Consider the following 19,336-nt stretch of genomic DNA (forward strand, 5'->3'; position numbering starts at 1 on the left):
CACCTTCCAACATTTCCAGCCTTTTGCATTCCTTGGGAATCTTATCCCATTTGTAATAAATGCTACCTACCCCTGTCAGGGACCTCTACAACAGTATGAATCTAAATAAATGAACCTCACGGATCCAATTCTACCACCAGCATTCACTTGGGGCATATGTGTCCCACATAATCATATCAAAATCTATATTACTTCAAAAACTTTTTCCCTTGATGCTTTCCATTACTGAAAACACATAGTCTCTACAAAACAGAAAATAAATCTGTCATAAATCAACTAATAAAGGAAATGCCATGTTCAGAAAGGAGAATAAATTGAAATAGAGCAATAATGAAGCATAAAATCCAATCTAGTCAAGGCACAGCAATTGGTTTCCATTGATCTGGAACAACAGAAGAAGGAGCAGCATCAGGAATAGAAGGAAAATATGGAATTTGTGTTAAATTGCTTCCATGAGCTTCTTCCTTCTTTGCCATATGAACAGAACTAGTTGGTGCCTGGTACAATTACTGCATTTCGATCAATAACTCTATAGAAGAACCCTGATCAAAGAGAGTAAATGCAGAACAAAATTTCAAATGATCATATAATGTGACTTTCTGAAGCCATGAAGGTTGCCGTACTCCTGAAACTATTGCCCTGAGAGAATCTTTAAACCTTAAACTAAAAATATTTCCTGACATCTTAAAAGTAAACAATAAGTTAGCTTAACTAATAAAAATGTCTTCCTTGAGCAACATGCTCTGTTAAGAACTAACTATTTGGAATCAAACTGACAACAGCAAATCAAAAGTTTAGGTAGAACCTTAGGGGATAAGGAATTGATATTAATGGAGAAGGAGCAAGTCAGAAAAGGGATCAAGAATGGTTACACAACTCAAGGATTGTAATTATTGTCACTGAATAGTTCATGTAAACTGTTGAATTCGTGTGCATTTTTATATCAACATTTCCAACAATAATAAAATAAATTAAAATTAAATTAATTTAAATATTCCAATCTGAGAGGTTACTATAAAAATCCAGGTAAATATAAAGAGAGATGCACCTGACCCAAGCTATGGTATTTTCAGTAACATCATATGCATGTGAAAGCTGGACAGTGAATAAGAAAGACCATAGAAGAATTTGAGATATGCTTTTGAGTTATGGTGCTGGAGGAGAATGTTGAAAGTGTCATGGGCTGCCGGAAAAAAAAACAAACAGATCGGTAGTGGAAGACTGCGTGCAGCCAGAGTGCTCCTTGGAAGCCAGGATGACCAAACTTTGTCTCTCACACTTTGGATCTATTATCAGAAGGGATTAGTCATTGGAGAAGGATATCATGTTTGGTAAGGTGGAGGGTCAGAGAAAAAGAGGAAGACCTCCAGCGAGATGGATTGGCAAACTGGCAGCATCAATGGGCTCAAGTGTGGCAAGAATTGTGAGGTTGGCCCAGGACTGGGCAGTGTTTTGTTCTGTTGTAATAGGGTCGCTATGAGTTGGTGCCAACTCAATGGCACCTAACAACAACAACAACAACATAAAGACAACATGCACTCTACTCAATAAAGCCATGTAATAGTTCATCAATTGTGCTATTTTGCCTGACCCAGTATTATCTGACAATGTATGTTTCTAGTCAGATAATGATTCTGATCATGATTTACAATGGTAAAATAGAATACTTTGATTAACATACGATATCTCCTGAATGAAAGTGGTAAGTGGTACTATTACATATAGAAGTTTTGCTATTCTTTGGTGCCATTGGATCATTTCCAAGTCATACAACAGAAGAAAATGCTACATGGTCCTGCACCATGCTGATCATTGTTGCCGTGTTTGAGCCCAGTGTTGCCGTGTTTGAGCCCAGTGTTGCCGTGTTTGAGCCCAGTGTTATAACCACTCTCAATCCATCTTGTTGAAGATCTGCCTCTTTTTCATTGACTCTCTACTTTATCAAGCAGGATGTTCTTTTCCAAGAGCTGATTTTCCTGATAAAGTAAATGCCATATTTAATTGCCATGGCAACGTCAAAGGAAAATTGTATGGCTAGGAAAGTTCTAAGAGAACTCCCACTGATTCAAGGAAGCAATGCATTGGCCTTTGCATTGATTGGTTTCAGAAGTCAAGGTGAAGCTTGAGCTGATTTTAAGCAGAGTGGGGAGGTGAACAAAGAGACAGGCATAAAGTCCTGAGTTTGAAGTCTCATTCAGTTGCTTAATAATAAGGTATTCTTTCTATCCTTATTTGAGAAAAAAAATGATACAATAATAGTTCCCTGTAGGGTAATTAATTCCTAGAATTAGCAGATCACAAATTAATTTCTTGACATATAGTAGTTGCTTAACAGAAATTCTCTCTTGCAGCAATAGTAATTCCCTCAATAAGGATTTTTACTTTAGTTCATAATAGGTTGTTGTTCTTGTTGTTAAGTTCTGTGGAGGAAGAACTGAAGAGTTTGAACTGCCAACCTTGCAGTTAGCAGTCCAGTGCTTATCCAACAGTGCCACACCAGGATCCCTTCATATTAGGATACCCCTATAAATATAATGAGTCCTGGTGTGGCTAAGCACTGGACTACTAACCTGGCTAGCCACAAGATTGAGAGTTCAAACCCACCAGCTGCTCTCAAAAACCCTATACAGGGTCACTGTGAGTTAGAACCTACTCAAATGTACACAAGAACAATAAGTAACTGATGGATTTAAACATTTATACAGATTATCTATGCCATACACAGAGAGAGGGTCAGCAAAAAAGAGGAAGCTCCCACCCACCCCCACCCCCAGTAAGATGCATTGACACAGTGGCTGCCAACAATGAACTAAAAATCGTGAGGATGACACGGAATCGGATAGTGTTCCATTCTTTTGTACATAGGACTGCTATGACTCAGTGTTGACGCGACAGCACCTAACAGCCACAATATCATATATTGCATTTGTTGTTAAGTACCGTGGAGTCGGTTCCGACTCATAGTGACCCTGCACAGGGTTTCTGAGGCTGTAAATCTTTACGGGAGCAGAACACCTCATCTTTCTCCTGCGGAACTGCTGGTAGTTTCGAACTGCTGACCTTAGGGTTCGCAGCCCGATTCGTAACCACTACACTACCAGAGCTCTGTGGCAAAAATTATTACAGTATTAAATGATGCATATATTAGTGCCATCACAATAGCAAAAGCAATCCTTTGGTTTCTTGCCAAGATAAATATCATTATATATTACTGGGTTCCCTATAATAAATTTCTTAGAGATTTCAGAGTGCTGTACATGAACACTATGGCAGTCTATTTAAAATTCAGTTGCTTTTCCATAATGCAAATCTTTGTTTTACAGAGCTGCTGAACTGTAATATAAATGTTATATGGGACCTTGTCAAAACAACTTTATTAGTGATTTGATATTAGAGGAGGTAGTGAAACTAGAAATATTTGTAGTTTAGGCATTTTTTCTTAATCTAAGCTTTGAGCAGTTATAAAAAGTATAAGAAGCAAAGCAATGTTTACATGCTCTAATTTGCTTTTATTTTTTTAATATAATTTTGCTTGAAAATAGTAAATGGAAAATGTGAGTTTAAAAATTCCAACTGGTATCAACATTTTAGGTTTAAAAAATTAACACATTCTATTACTGTTTTGCCATATGCCGTTTGCCCTACTTGTGCTCACATATATTCAGCGTTTATTTTTCCACGTTATTATTTATAAATCATAATATACTATATGGCTAATAAGAGCCAGACTTAACTTTTTTCAGTTATCTAACAAACCATTTGTCAAAGTGTCTTTTAGTAAACTATTTTTGAATATAAACACCAAACTTTCTCATTTGTGTGAGTAAATATAGTGTTGATGATTGCATCATTAAATTCTATGAATCATTCAGTCATTAGCTAATGAAGGAAAGAATAAAACAATAGTTGATTTAAAGAATCATTTGCAAGACATGTATAATCAGTCATACATGGGAAATCACTCATACCCATGTAATCACTCTCTCCTTTAAGATTTGTTCCCTTACAGTTATTGTTACTGTTATGTGCAATCAAGCTGGTTCTGACTCATGACAACCCTATGTACAACAGAACGAAACACTACCTGCTGCTGCGTCATATTCACAATTGTTATTATACTTGAACCCATTGCCAATTCTACTGTGCTGATCTACCTCATTGGGGGTCTTCCTTTTTTTTTTTTTTTGCTGACCCTCCACAGAAGCATGATGTCCTTCTCCAGGGACTGATTGCTCCTCCAAGCATATCCAAATTATGAGAGATGAAATCTAGCCATCTTAGCTTCTAAGGAGCATTCTGACTGTATTTCTACCAAGACAGATTTGTTTGTTCTTCTAACAATCCATGGTACTTTTAATATTCTTCTCCAACACCATAACTCAAATGCATCAATTACAAATTTCACATGCACATGAGACTATGGAAAATACTGTGGTTTGGGTCAAACACACCTTAGTCCTCAAACTGACTTCTTTGCTTTTGAATACTTAACAGTACAGTATCTTAAAGACACCACTGATAACATCACAATCAGGAGCATTACAGCACTGTGCAACTTTTTTGTGGGGAAAATGCAAAATTATATTTGAATAAACTAGGAAAACAAACCAAAGAGTAACTGAATTTACATGTCAAGAAACAACCTTTGTTTGCTTTTTGCTATTTTGCGTAAAGAAGCAACCAGGAAGCAAACAAGTATTATGTGCATATTGTTGTTGCTAACTGCTGTTGAATGCATAGTGTTTAAAGTTCATAAATAAGGGAAGGAAAATAAAAATGAATCGGAATTACCCACACCCCACTACAATAATAACTGAAAATGTGTTTTCTGCTTTTGGGGGTTTTGTTTTTAATAAATATCCTTCAAGACCGCATGAGTAGAGTGTGTGAGTCGAGTGTGTGACTCATACAGACTAGCGCTGTGTATTTTGTTCTGTAATATGTTTTACTCCTAGCATTACACCATGGGCATTGTTGCAGATGAGTAAATATAGTAATCATATCAAGCATGAGAATAAAAGCTAAATTTTACTGAGTGATTCCTATAGGTCTGAAATTATGCAAAGAACTTCACACACAAAATATCCGGTTTTTTTAGTGAGATCATTGAGCATGTTTTATTATTACCATGTTATGGAGAAGGAAAGAGAGAGAAGTTAAGAACCCTGCCAAAGTCACTTAACCTTTGTTCTCTGAAAGGAAACTAGGAAACCAGATTTCTCTGACTTCAGAATTCATGTTCCTAATTCATGTATATGATCAATGTACATCACATTGAAAACTTACAATCTGTGTAAATTATCTAACCATCACCTTTTTCAGACGTAGATGGTTGCTTCCAATTTTACACAATTATAAACAGTACTAGGGTGGTCATGGTGATGGTGGTGGTGGTGTGCCGTGGAGTCAGTTCCGATTCATGGAGACCCTGTATAGGGTTTCCAAAGCTGTAAATCTTTACAGGAGCAGAAAGCCTAATCTTTCTCTCCCCCAGTACTAGGGTAAACACCCCTAAAATATATATCTCTGTGAACGCAATTAATAACTTACTTAAGATCAATTCATACAAGTAAAAATACTGAAACTAAGTGGATAAATATTCTTGATTGATATAAATAAACAGTCCTTATTTCCTGTCTAACAATGGAAGACATTGTTCTTCATAATCTCCACCAATATCATAGGCCCAAAACAAATACAATAACTCATTTGAATTTGCATTTTTGAACATTTTCCAGTTTGTTTTTTATTTATTTTTCTTGTGACTGGCATACCTTTGTGATCCTTCACCTTCAAACTTAGTTACATCACCGTGGCTACTGCTCCTGATATTTGTAGATTTGGGGGGTTTAGGAACAAATTAAGGCATAATTTACTCTTTTTTTATTTTTAGTATGAAGTTTTGTGTTTTAATACACACATATTGTTGTTGTTAAGTGCTGTTGAGTCATTTCTGACTCATAGCAACTCAGTATAGAATTTCCAAGGAGCAGCTGGTGAGTTTGAACCATGTTAACCTTATATCTCAAACTGTCTTTGTGGTCCTGCGATCTTCTACAGTACCACACCAGGACTCCATACTTTACACACATACTGTCTTGTAACCATCACTATAATCAAGTTCTAGAACATTTCTATCACCCCAAAGGGCTCATAACCAACCACTTTTCCAACCCTCAAGCTCTGGTAACCATTGGTTTGTTTTCTGTCCTTGTACTTTTTCCTTTCCCAGAATGCCATATAAAAGGAATCAAATAGCTTTTGTATTGTGACTTCTTTCACTTAGTAAAGCTAAGTGTTGCTAATGACACATGTTGTTACATGTGTCGTTAAGCTTCTTTCCTTTTGTCACATCTGACATCCATTGTCCAGATGTGCCACAGTTGGTTCACTGAAGAATATTTGTTTCCACCTTTGAGTGACTATAAATACAGCTGGTATAAATGTACATGTGCAGATTTTTGTGTAAATAGACATTTTTTCTTTCTCTTGGAAAAATATTTAGGAGTGAGATTGCTGGGTGGTATGGTAAGCATATATTTACCTTTCTGGTTCTTTTTAAGTGCCTTAAATTGGTTCTGACTAATAGTGACACTGTATAGGATTTCTTAGGAACTGCTGGTGAGTTTTAACTACTGACCTTGCAGTTTCAAACCCACTTTGAGGTCAAGTGCTTATCCTCCTACTCCATAACTTTATTTAAAAATAATAATAAATCTAGACTATCAGTGGCTAGTGACACTGATAGATTTTAAAGATGCTGAAAGTATTTTAAGAAGCGTTGGTGGTTCAGTGGTTAAAGCTTTCAGCTGCTGTTCAAAAGGTGAGCAGTTTGAACCCACCCTCAGCTCCATGAGAGAAACATGTGGCAGTCTGCTTCTGTAAAGATTGTTGCTATTGTTGTTGTTAAATGTCATCCAGTTGGTTCTAACTTATAGTGACTTTTTGTAAAGGGTTTCCAAGGAGCTGTTGTTGGGTTTCAACAGCCAACCTTGTGGTTAAAAGTGCCACTTCTCTGTAAAAATTACAACCTCAGAAACCCATTGAGGTAGTTTGACTTTCTCTTACAAGGTCGCTATGAGTTCGCATCAGCTGGACATCAGTAGGGATTTGTTTTATGGGAAATGATTCTGCATATGATTCATCTGGATTTTTGCTGACAAGTGCCTCTCGATGAAAGTGGGCAATTTTTAAAAAGGAGTTATAATCAGCTTCTGATTATGCAAAGATTCATCATGCAATTGGGCCATTATCTCTGTCCTTTGATTTTTCTGTCAAGTAGCATTGGTCTGCTTACTTAGCAAATCTAAATATTTAAAGAAATTCTAAAAAATTTAATAAATTAGTTACACTAAAATATTGGTACATAGTAATGCATGGGGAGCATTTTTGGGTATAGGTTATCTTTCTTATCGTCAGTGGTTCTGTATACTCAAATTTTTATTTGTTATCAGATTCCTAATATGTAAATCATGTAACAGATATCAAATAACCAGTGCTGTGGTTACATTTCCCAGCATTCATGGGAAGTCTAGTAGGGAAATAAATAATTTTTTTAAGTACAAGGGAGCTTCAAAAAGTTCATGGAAAAATTACATTATCATTGGTTTATTTTTTCCAAGAACTTTGTGAAGCCCCCTCATAGATGCAGAGCAGATTAATAATGGCTATGTTAGAGAAACACATAAAGGGGGCTCTAGAGCTGTGGTAGTGTAGTGGTTACGAATCGGGCTGCGAACCTCAAGGTCAGCAGTTCGAAACTACCAGCTGTTCCGTGGAGAAATGCTCCCGTAAAGATTTACAGCCTTGGAAACCCTGTACAGGGTCACTATGAGTCGGAACCGACTCCACAACACATAACAACAACAACATCCAAGTTTGGGGGAGTGAGGTGGCTCTGTTGTATAAATACTGGGCTGCTACCCACAAGGTTGGCATTTGAGCCCATCATATGCTCCTTGGAAGAAAGATGAGGCTGTCTGTTTCCGCACAGATTTACAGCTTTGGAAACCCTATACAGGGTCGCTATGAGTTGGAATCGACTTAAGGGCACTTAACAACAACAATTGAGGTTTGGAGTCTCTCAGTAGTGCAAACAGGCACTCAGCTATTAACTTGTAAATTGGTAGTTTGAATTACCCAAGAGGGTACCTCAGAAGGGAGGTGATCTTCTGTTGGAAGTCAATAATCATGAAAATTCAATGGAGTGAAATTTTATTCTGCAACATATAGAGTCTCACCATGACTCAACATCAACTTAAAAGTGACTGGCTTACCAGAGTTAGCAGTGTTTTCAACATCATCCAAGAAAAGATCTAATGGAGAGTTCTGATTTAGCCAAGTGAGAAAGGAATGTTCAAGGTAGAGGAACCAGCTTGCACAAAAGTTTTGTTTGGCAGGGGGTGCCCTCACCAGTTGATTGAGCATGAGGACCAGGTGAGTGGAAAAGAAATCGAATTCACAAGGAGAGTGATGGACTGTAACATAGGAGTTGAGTTAAATGCTGGTAAATTTCAACATGGTCAAAGAACCTTTGCAGTGTGAGGGAAATGGAAGGACAGGAGATAAATAGGGATTTCATATTTCAAACATGATTGGTGATTGAGACTATAGCTGTGAATATAGGCAGAATGCTGGTAAAGTAAAAGTCATTAGACTTAAAGACGTTAGGAAACTTAAGGGCAGAGCGTATGACTACTCACACCCAACCAGAAACATAAACCTATTAAGGCAACAGCTTTACATGAAGTTTCATGTCAACACATTTGGAAAACCCAATTAAAGTGAAAGAAAAGTCCTTACTGCGAGTTTCTCAACTTTAGTGTGACAATATGCATTAGGAATTACTAAGAGAGGAAGAGAGTGTATAGTTTTTCCACAGCATGCTTAAATACAAAGATATATTTTTGGAAAATAAATCAAGGTGACTGTCTTTTAGATGATAACTGTTTTGCCAGTGGAGGGATAGCATTTTTGTAAAAAGAACCAAGTTTAGATCCCTGATTGTAATTACTTTGCAAATCAGTCTCTTTTCTAAGTATTAAGGATAGTGATTTTCACACTGGTATGGAAGGGAGTCTGTCCCTTGTGGTACTTGTTACAAATGCAGATTTCTGGGATGCACCCTAGGTATTTTTATCCAGGAGTAGGAGTCCTGGGTTTGAGTTTGAGGATCTACACTGTTCCCAGCATCTCATATGATTTGATAGTAGAGCCAGAATTTAGCCTGGATCAAGCCGGGCCTGCAATTTCTGATACCATGGCTCTTAATATTAGCTGCACAGTAGAATCTTGCCAGGAGCCTTTAAATCCCTGATGCCCTGACCATGCAGGCTTCTAGTCTCTACGGTAAGACTCCTGGTGTGGTGCTGTAGGATAAGCACTGGACTCCAAACCTGAGATCAGCTATCAAACCCACCAACTGCTCCTTGGAAACCCTATCCAGGGTCACTATGAGTTGGAACCGATTTGACAGCACTTCACAACAACACAGGTAACACTCAGGCATCGGTATATTTTAAAACTCCCAAGATTCTAAATAACAAGGTTGAACACCGGTGGTGGTAGTAGTGGTGGTGTGCCTCCGAGTCAATTCCAATTCATCATGACCCTGAATGGGGTTTGATGTTGTTAGGTGCCATCGAGTTGATACCAACCCATAGTGACCTTGTGCACTGCAAAACAAAACACTGCCTGATCCTGGGCCAACCTCACTATTGTTGCCATGCTTGAGTCCATCGATGGCTGCCACTTGGCCGATCCATCTCATTGGGGGTCTTCCTCTTTTCCTCTGACCCTCCACCTTACCAAACCTGATATCCTTCTCCAGCGATTGCTCCCTCCTGACAGAATGTTCAAAGTATGAGAGACGAAATTTGGCCATCTTGGCCTCCAAGGAGCACACTGGCTGCACTCCTTCCAAAACTGATCTATTGGTTCTTTTGGCAGCCCATGGCACGTTCAAAATTCTCCTCCAACACCATAACTCAAAGGCATCAATTCTTCTATGGATTTCCTTATTCACTGTCCAGCTTTTGCATGTATATGAGGTTATTGAAAATACCATGCTTGGGTCAGGCATACCTTAGTCCTCAAGCTGACATCTTTGCTCTTCAACGCTTCCAAAATGTCTGTGCAGCAGATTTGCTTAATGCAATACGTCGTCTGATCTCTTGACTGCTGCTTCTGTGAGTGTTGATAGTTGATCCAAGAAGAATGAAGTCCTTGACAATCTTTTTTCCATTGATAAGAATGTTGTTTATTGGTCCAGTGGTGAGGATTTTTGTTTTCTTGACATTGAGATGTAATCCATACTAAAGGCTGTGCTCTTTGATCTTCATCATAAATGTTTTAAGTCCTCTTCACTTTGAGCAAGCAAGGTTGTATCATCTGCATATGGCAGGTTGTTAATGAGTCTCCCTCCGATCTTGATGCCACATTTTTCTTCATGGAACCCAGCTTCTCAGATTATTTGCTCAGCATACAGATTAAATAAGTATGGTGAAAGAATACGACTCTGTCACACACCTTTCTTAATTTTAAAACATTCAATGTTCCCATGTTCTGGTCGAACAACTGCCTCTTGTTCCATGTACAGATTCCTCATGAATACAATTAAGTGTTCCGGAATACTCATACTTCGCAGTGTTGTCCATAGCTTGTCATGATCCACACAGTCAAAAGCCTTTGCATAGTCAGTAAAGCACAGGTAAACATCTTTCTGATATTCTCTGCTTTCAGCCAAGATCTATTGGACATCGGCAGTGATATTCCTTGTTCCACGGCCTCTTCTGAATCCGGCTTGTACCTCTGGAAGTTCTCTGTGAATGTATGATTGTAGCCATTTCTGTATTAACCTTTAGGGTTTATGAGGCTGTAAATCTTTCTTTACAGGAGTAGAAAGCCTCATCTTTCTCCCACAGAGTGACTGGTAGATTCGAACTGCTGACCTTTTGTTTAGCAGTCCAACTCCTAATCCACTACTCAAACAGGGCTACTTGAGAACTGGTGATACTATTGATTTGTTTCTGAAAGACTTTGGCTCCTCAGGACTTGGAGATTGTTTGTAAGACCTGCATCCAATGCGCTAGTAAAAATGGCCTGCTTCTGAATTAATTAGTGTATTAGTGGGAACAGCCTGGAGATTTTCTCTGAAAACAGCTCTTAGCCCCTCTCTCACTGTAGTACAAAAGGGAAATTCTGAATGGAAACAAATCTCTGAACTAATATAGCACTCTCAACTGATGTAGAATTACCCCCCACCAAGGTGTGGCCGCTGTGAGTCAATGCATCAGACTGCAGTGCAGTTTGAACTGCAAGGTCAGTGCCTCAGCCTCACCAGCTGTTCCTCAGAAACCCTATACAGGGTCAGTATGGGTTGGAATCGACTTGACGGCACATAACAACAACAACAAAGAGAGAGAAACTTTGGACTTTTGGTGTGTTGTAAGATAAGCACAGGACTGCAAGGTTATTTTGAACCACTAAGTCTGTGGTTCAGACTCACCAGTCACTCCTCAGAAACCCTATACTGGGTCACTATGAGTTGCAACTGACTTGACAACACTTTAACAACAACAAGGGTAAAGAGTATTCTACAAAGTCTATTTTCTCCCAAGGGGGCAAGTCATTCAGGTTCTATAATATTTTAGATTTTGTGCCTCCACATCACCAACTGAAAAAAAAAACAACAACAAGAAATTGCTTAACATGAATTTTATAAGTGATTTTACAGCCTCAATTGTAGATATTTCTGAGCTTCTTTTTAAAAAGATCTAATATTTGCTCTGGTAGCGTAGTGGTTATGAATCGGGCTGTGAACCGCAAAGTCAACAGTTCGAAACTACCAACTGCTCCGTGGGAGAAAAATGAGGCTCTCTGCTCCCGAAAAGATTTACAGCCTCAGAAACCCTGTTCAGGGTTGTATTGGTCAGATCCGACTCGACAGAACTTAACAACAACAATATTATCCTTGCTAAAAAGTGTCATGAGGAAACTTAATGTAACTAAATTGAGTCTTAGCGCACATAGGAATACTTAATAAGCTATTTGCTTTTCTCTTTTCCTTTTCCTTCCTATTGCACCCTCGAAAGACACATGAATGAAGGAAGGAAGCAAATAGTAAAAGCAGGACAATATTTTGGGATATGACATTCGTCTTATCTCCCTTTGTAAAGTGTAGGCTGTAACTGTTTAGGTTTCGAATTGATGTTTGATTTAATTATAGGACCACAATTAATGATCCTATGTCCTTAAAAAAAACCTCATACCCACTGCCCTCAATTCGGTTCCAACTCATAGTGGCCTTATATAGGGTTTCCTACACTGTAACTCTTTACAGGAGACAGCCTCATCTTTCTCTCACAGAGTGGCTGGTGGGTATGAACTTCTAACTTTGCAGTTAGTAGTTCAGTGTTTATCTAACAGTACCACCTTTTTAAGTTGTTGTTAAGTGCTGTCTAGTTAGTTCTGAGTCATAGCGACCCTGCACAGGGTTTCTGAGGAGCAGTTGATGGGTTTGAACCGCCAATTCTGTGGCTAGAAGTCCAGTGGTGAGGCTATATAGCTCCACACCAGGTGTTCATTGCTTGTATGTTGTTGTTGTCGCTGTGAAGTGCCGTTGAGTTGGTTCCAACCCATAGAGACCCTGTATAGGGTTTCCCTAGGAGCAGCTGGTGAGCTTGAAATGGCGACCTTGCAGTTCAAATGACTTTGCAGTCTGGTGCATTAACCCACAGCGCCACACCAAGACTCCTTGTATAGATAACTAGAAATGAATAGTAGAGATGTTTGGGGAACAAATACCTTTTTGCATATAATTTCAATAAAAATGCATTCAGACAGATATTATCATCCTCACTTCACAGATGAAAAGATTGGGATTTTGAAAAGTCAAATTGCTTATAAAAAGTTAAGTTGTGATGGAGCCTACATTCAAACACTAGGCAGTGGAATTATTTGACTGTGAAATCCATTGCACCATACAAGCAACACCAACCAAGACAAAGACACACATATATCTAGTCTAAGTTAACAAACCAAACCATGCTCATTACCTTAAGTCAATGCCAACTCACGAACGATTTTCATATAACTAATGAACGCCCTACCTCAGCATTTGAGCTAATGTAACAACATAGTACTTTGAATAACCTATTACTTTATCCAATAAAGATTTCATTAAGATATAAAACACATGTTGTAGGTGTCCAGAAACCAACGTATTGAGAATGGCCAAGAAGAAAACTCACAGGAAAGATCTTTTAAAGATTGTCTTACAAGGCTCTTCAGCTGGATAATGGGAATGAGCCACTGTGAACACCTTCAATTAAGGCAATAAACGTATGTGCGCTAGAGCGCACTGGTGTTGGAGCTGATTTGCACAACTGTGGCAAATTCAGAAAAAGAGATCCTTCTGTGCAGGTTTCTATTACAATCAAAAGAGATTTAGGAACTAGAGCTTTTTATTATTATTGTTTAGCTTTCAAATATTTTTTTCAACTGATTTTTAAAATTTCATTGATGAGAATTTAGAATATCTCAATCAAATTGCTGTTAACAATGGCATTTCTTGTTTGGCTACTGCTTTAATTCTGAACTTTTCCCTGGGGTGCTTTTTTTGTCCCACCCACCCCCATTTTTTTTTTTTTTTTTCAAAAAAGAGGTAAGAGAGTAGCAGATTTTTGTCGAGTGGTAATACATCACCAAATTTTCATGTCTTCAAAAAAATGGCTTTTTTCAAATAACATTTTAAAAATAATTAAAGGGTATACTTTCTATAAATGAGATGTAAATACTAAGATGAGAGGTTTATACAGAAGTCAGAGCTTTAGAAATTGATACCCTACAGATTTAAGAATTTACTGAATTCAAGAATTCCAAACTGCTGTTTAGAAACAAAAGTGTTTTCCCAATGGACACCTGCACTCAAGGACTGGATTCAATTGTTTGCTCCCTGGTTTGCTGTGGACTTGAGTGGACACATTCTAATGAATGTTTCATGTAGCATATTTTAATGTTCATTTCACTGACATGAAACTCTGTCATCTCAGCTGTAAACATCTGTGTGTTTAATTGCTGAAGGTACCAATAACTGTGCTGATGCGCATTCTTCTTGTGACCGATTTAAACTTATGCATGAATTCTTGGTGTGCCTGTTTGTTATTTGAACTACCAACTATTAAGAAAACTTAATGTTACTTATTTAGAATTCAGCCAGATTAAAAAGGGAAGTCCCTTGGCACAGGGATTTAGCGTGTCTCTTGTTGTTAAGTGCTGTTGAGTCGATTCTGACCCACAGCAACCCTGTATAGGGGTTCCAAGGAGCAGATGATGAGTTCTCTTGGGGAGTCTGTATTTCTCAGGAAAGGAAGTTTGAAAACAGAATGCAATTCAGATTTTTTTATATTCTTGAAAAAAGTGTTGATCGTAAATGAACATTAGCATAGCTCCCCTGGTGGTGCAGTTTGTTAAGCATTGGGCTAACTTCAAGGTTGTCAGCTCAAACCCCCAGCTTCCCAAGGGAGAAAAATAAGACTATCTGCTCCTATAAAGATTTGCTGTCCAGGCAGCCCTAATGAGCAGTTCTACTCTGTCCTATAGGATCAGTGTAGAGTCACTATCGGTCAGGATCAGCTTGATGTTGTTGTTAAGTGCTGTTGAGTCAGTTCTGACTCATAGTAACCTTGTATAGGGTTTCCGAGGAGCAGCTGGTGAGCTTGAACCGCCGACCTTGCAGTTCAAACGTGTTTGCAGACTGACGCATTAACCAGGACTCCAGTGAGACAGAGTAAATCTTTATAGAAGCAGATGACTTCATCTTACTCCCCTGGAGCAACTGGTAGGTTTAAACTGCCAGCCTTCCAGTTAGCAGCTGAGTGTTTTAACCAGGAGTCTTAAAAAGAATAAAGCAAAAAAATAAAATAGCGTCACTATAGAAACTACTGTGAAAACCCTAAAAGCAGGTAATGTGATAACAGAACACTTTTGTAATGCTGCTGTCTTTGGTGGGGGCTGTCACTAGTGTTTTGGAATCCTGGTATGACACTGTAGGTTAATGTGCTGGACTGCAAAGTCGGTTTGATCTTCAAGGTTGTCAGTTCAAGCTCACCAGCCTCTCCTCAGAAACCCTGTACAGGGTCGGATGGCACTTAAGAACAGTCACTAATGTTATGTCTCGATATGACTGCATATGTGGTATAACTGTGTTATATAAATTTTTTACTGTAATATTTGAGCACCATAAGATGACTATCACATATTTAAATCCACTTAAAAATCAGCCATTTAACAGGGTTTCTTTGTATACAACACTGTTACTTTTGGGGAGATGAAAAGATTCTGTAAAGAATCATATGGTTGAGATAAACAGACATTGCAGAATCTAGAGTCTGAATTCATGCATCAAAAATGAAGTGTATTTAAGTAGATTTTTGTCAACTAGCAAATGCCATTTCAGTCTGAGTGCTTCACCACCTCATTCTATGCCATCTGTCTCACAGGGAGCAATTAATCTGAAACCCCAATGTGCAGCATTAAAATTCCTCTAACAATGAACAGAATATTAATGTGTCTGGCATTGTCATTATTCGCTCTCCAAATTTCAAAGTTAATTTTGGAAAAAGCAGATAAAATATTTTATTCTGTTTGCTTAATGAAGGACATGGCCTATCATGTATCATTAGTAGCTAAAAATGTAATAACACATGAATTCACTTTAATAACGCTGCATGTTTTTGCAACTCAAACATATAAAAACCATAGCTTTACATTATTAGTCTAGCAGCTGTTTGTAAAAGTACTAAATATTTTATGAAACCAATTTTCTTAAGACTCTGACTTTGCAATTATTCTTTTCTTTTTGCAGAACCACATCACCGCCTTTGCGGAGGTCACATGATATTGAAGCAGATGGTCTTTCACTGCATTGGACATCATCCCTTTTCACAATTCATTCGTAGCACCCAAAGTTTGTTTGATCACAAAAGAAGTTTTTAGAGTCATCTAATAATTTTTATAATTTTACAATCAGTGTCAACCTGTTCCCCCACTAGACTGTGAGCTCCTCAAGGGCAGGACTTTTTTTTTTTTTTTTTTTCTCTGTACTCCCAGTACCTACAATGCCTAGCACAAAGTAGGTGTTCAATAAAAAGTTATTATCCAGATGAGCAAATTTATTATTAAATACAACATTCACTTTAGTTTCTCACAGTATCATTATGATTATGTTAAAAGAGACCTTTGGAGAGTCATCTGTATAAGAAAACCCTCTATTGGAGGCAAGTTAACCTTTTGACTTTTTCATTTATCTGTTCAACAGTATGCCATATTTAATTTGAAGTGGATTTTGAAAGTCATGGGGGGTTTATTTTTATTATTCAGCATGACATTATTTCCATTCTAACAGACTTCAGTGTGTGAAATTACTTTTAGAAAGTATGTTCTATACTAAAATAATATTTGCACATTATATTATGCTATATTTCACTTATAATATCATTCATACTATACATTCTAAGACTGGTGCTTCCGCTTTTGAGGGGGAAAATGCCAATTTTTACTGTAATAAGTAATGTATCAATTAAAAATTATTTATTTGGACTTTTTTCCTGAAAATTGTGGATTGATTGTTGACTTAGAATGCAAGCAGTATTTCAGATAATTTAAAGGACTAAATTCATCAATGGTACACATTATTGAGCAATCTTCTCCTGATAATAGTGTGTCAAGAGTAGGCAAAGGCTCCTTTCTTAGGTTTTTTTTTACTAGTCAGGATTCCATGTAATTTAAATGGGAAATAATTGCACCTTAATACATAATTTACACTATATAAAATGGTTGGCATATCTCATTTTACATTTAGGTATTCTTTATAGCTTCCAATGTATATTCACTATTTCATTAATCCTCAGAATAACCCCATGTAAATGTTAAGAGTAGAGATAAAACTTAATAGAAGAGAAAGATGAAACCAAGACATGGTAAATAATATACTAAATTCTACACACCATTCTACACAATAAGTAAGAGGTAAGGTTGAAACTTAAATTCTGGTTTTCTGGCCCAAAACTACATATTGAAGGAACTATATTCCATCAAATATGCTACAACTGCCAGATCATTTGGACAAATCAAGACCTTTCAGAGGTCAGTAAAGTCCTTTGAAACTACCTATATTTTAAAATATTAAGAATACCAAAAAGCTATGCAGTATTTCAATATTGAACACGTTCAAAATATGGAAATAATAATGACCTATTTATAACTAAGGAATCCTGGTGTGACATTGTAGGTTAATGCGTCAGACTGCAAAGTTGTTTGAACTGCAAGGTCAGTGGTTCAAGCTCATCACCTGCTCCTTGGAAACCCTATACAGGGTCACTGTAGTAGGAATCAACTCGACGGCACTTAACAACAAGAACAACAACATTTATAGTTATATTTAATAATAATATCAAGAACCTAAATGTCTTTGTCAATGCAAAGTCTGCTTCAAATGGTTCTTTTGCCACCCCTACTCCAACCTCCAAATCCAATCCCTTAGGAAAGGCTCCTAAGAGCATACCATATGTTGAGGATGTGGAGTTAAAGCTGTAAATCATGATATATAAGGAAGAGCAACAGGACCATGAGGAAGCCATAATAGTTACTCCTTAGCAATACTGCAATTTCTGAAACTACTTTGAGCTTACAAGCACTGAAATGACTCTTTCTAACCTGGAGAGTATTAGAGATTATAAACTTTAATTTTTTTATTCTTTAATTTAAACAGAAAATATTAAAACCAAAGACCTGTCAATTACTCCCAATGTCACTTGCCCGTTTCCAGCATTGTGAGAAGGCAAATAATTATACTAGCCCCAAAAAGGAAACAGAAAAGAAAAAAAAAAAAATCCATGTTCCTATTCATTTCAGACCTTCTATTAAAGTTTAGAATTTGCAAAGTTTGGACTATCTTGACCCTCTTTAAAAACATTTAAGATAATTACAGCAGTGGGGAATGACTTACTGAGAATAAAAGTGAACAGGATGATCACATGGTCCTAGGAGACAGGACTACCATTAAGACTTTCATAGTTAGATCATTTCCATCCTTTGTAGCTTCTTTTTTCCAAGGAAATGTGGAAATAGCAGGACTATAGAGCCAATTCCCACTCATAGTGACACTATACACAGAACTGTCCCCTAGGTTCTCCAAGGCTGTAGTCATTATAGAAGCTAAGTATCACATCTTTCTCCCATGGAGCAGCTGGTGGATTTGAACCACCAACCCACCAGCAGCTAACCACTAACAACTGCACAACCATGGCTTCTTCTCCTGTTGGAAGCCCTACTTAAATACTGCTATATTAACATTGTATCTTTGCACTTTGCTAATCTGGAACTGAATGAATTACAATTCCTTTTTTTAAAATAAAAAAAACTTGTTTAACACAGGGTCACAGTAAGGTAATTTCTAATATGTAAATGTCATTTATTAGTCCAAAATTATACAATGAATGATCCTGACATGAGGGAAATTCAGAAGATAATATATATGTATACATACATATATAATCAAATATATATATATAATTGTGCAAGGCAAAAAGGCAGCAAAGAGCCCTTAACCGTGATGATGTCACTGAGAATAATGAAAAACACATTTAAGGAAATATTAATATGTAAATATGTATATATGTAGTCTAGTAAAAGCAAACAAACATATCTTTCTGATGAAGACATCTCCTTTTTATTCTAGTTATATGGGGCCCAGGTCAGTATAAATCGGTCAACCTGAAAATTTCGGTAGTCTCTGTTTGCATGGCAGAAATTCTGCTCATGTTTTATCTGAGTCCTATGATTATTTAAAAGGGTCTTTTATGTTAAAAGAGAGGTGAACCTTCTTTGACAGACTTTGTCGATTCCACTTCTAACTGGGCCTCTCTTTTCTCAGGATCTACCCTAGCCAAATATCTCAGTTACATTTATCATACCATTTCCTTTGTGAAAGAGCAGTATGGGAGAAAATTATTCTCTGCTGTGTATTGTATTTTTCAAATAAAACTTTAAAAATTAAATTAAAAACAAAAAAGCAATGTTTGATTTCTTTCCCATGTATTAGTCCTTTCTGCGGGGTGGAAGAATAAAGAATGTTTGTTAATGAACATGCAAATCAGAATTGCCTGAGGTGCTAGAGAGTGTTGGAAACGGATCACAATCCTCAGATTAGATCAGTTTTGCAAGCCCCTAAATGATTTTCTGCATCTCATGGTCTATCCTGAGATCTTACTCAGCTTGTTTGTATGTGACAAACCACTGTAAACTAGTCAGGACACTAGATAAATTTACGATGTAC

General features: G+C 37.3%; 1 protein-coding gene across 2 annotated transcripts in view; it reads left to right on the forward strand.

Annotated features, from left to right (window-relative positions):
* LOC102827671 (lipid phosphate phosphatase-related protein type 5-like) overlaps nt 1-16,595 on the forward strand; it is a 217,297-nt gene extending 200,702 nt beyond the window's left edge. For both annotated transcript variants that reach the window (XM_006830927.1, XM_006830928.1), the window contains exon 6: nt 15,866-16,595. In XM_006830927.1, the coding sequence (XP_006830990.1) occupies nt 15,866-15,898 (33 nt within the window). In that variant the 3' untranslated portion in view covers nt 15,899-16,595. The remainder of the gene's footprint in view (nt 1-15,865) is intronic.
* The last annotated feature ends 2,741 nt before the right edge of the window (nt 16,596-19,336 follow it).

The sequence above is a fragment of the Chrysochloris asiatica genome, unplaced genomic scaffold (assembly GCF_000296735.1).
Source record: "Chrysochloris asiatica unplaced genomic scaffold, ChrAsi1.0 scaffold00002, whole genome shotgun sequence".
NCBI classification, from domain to species: domain Eukaryota; kingdom Metazoa; phylum Chordata; class Mammalia; order Afrosoricida; family Chrysochloridae; genus Chrysochloris; species Chrysochloris asiatica.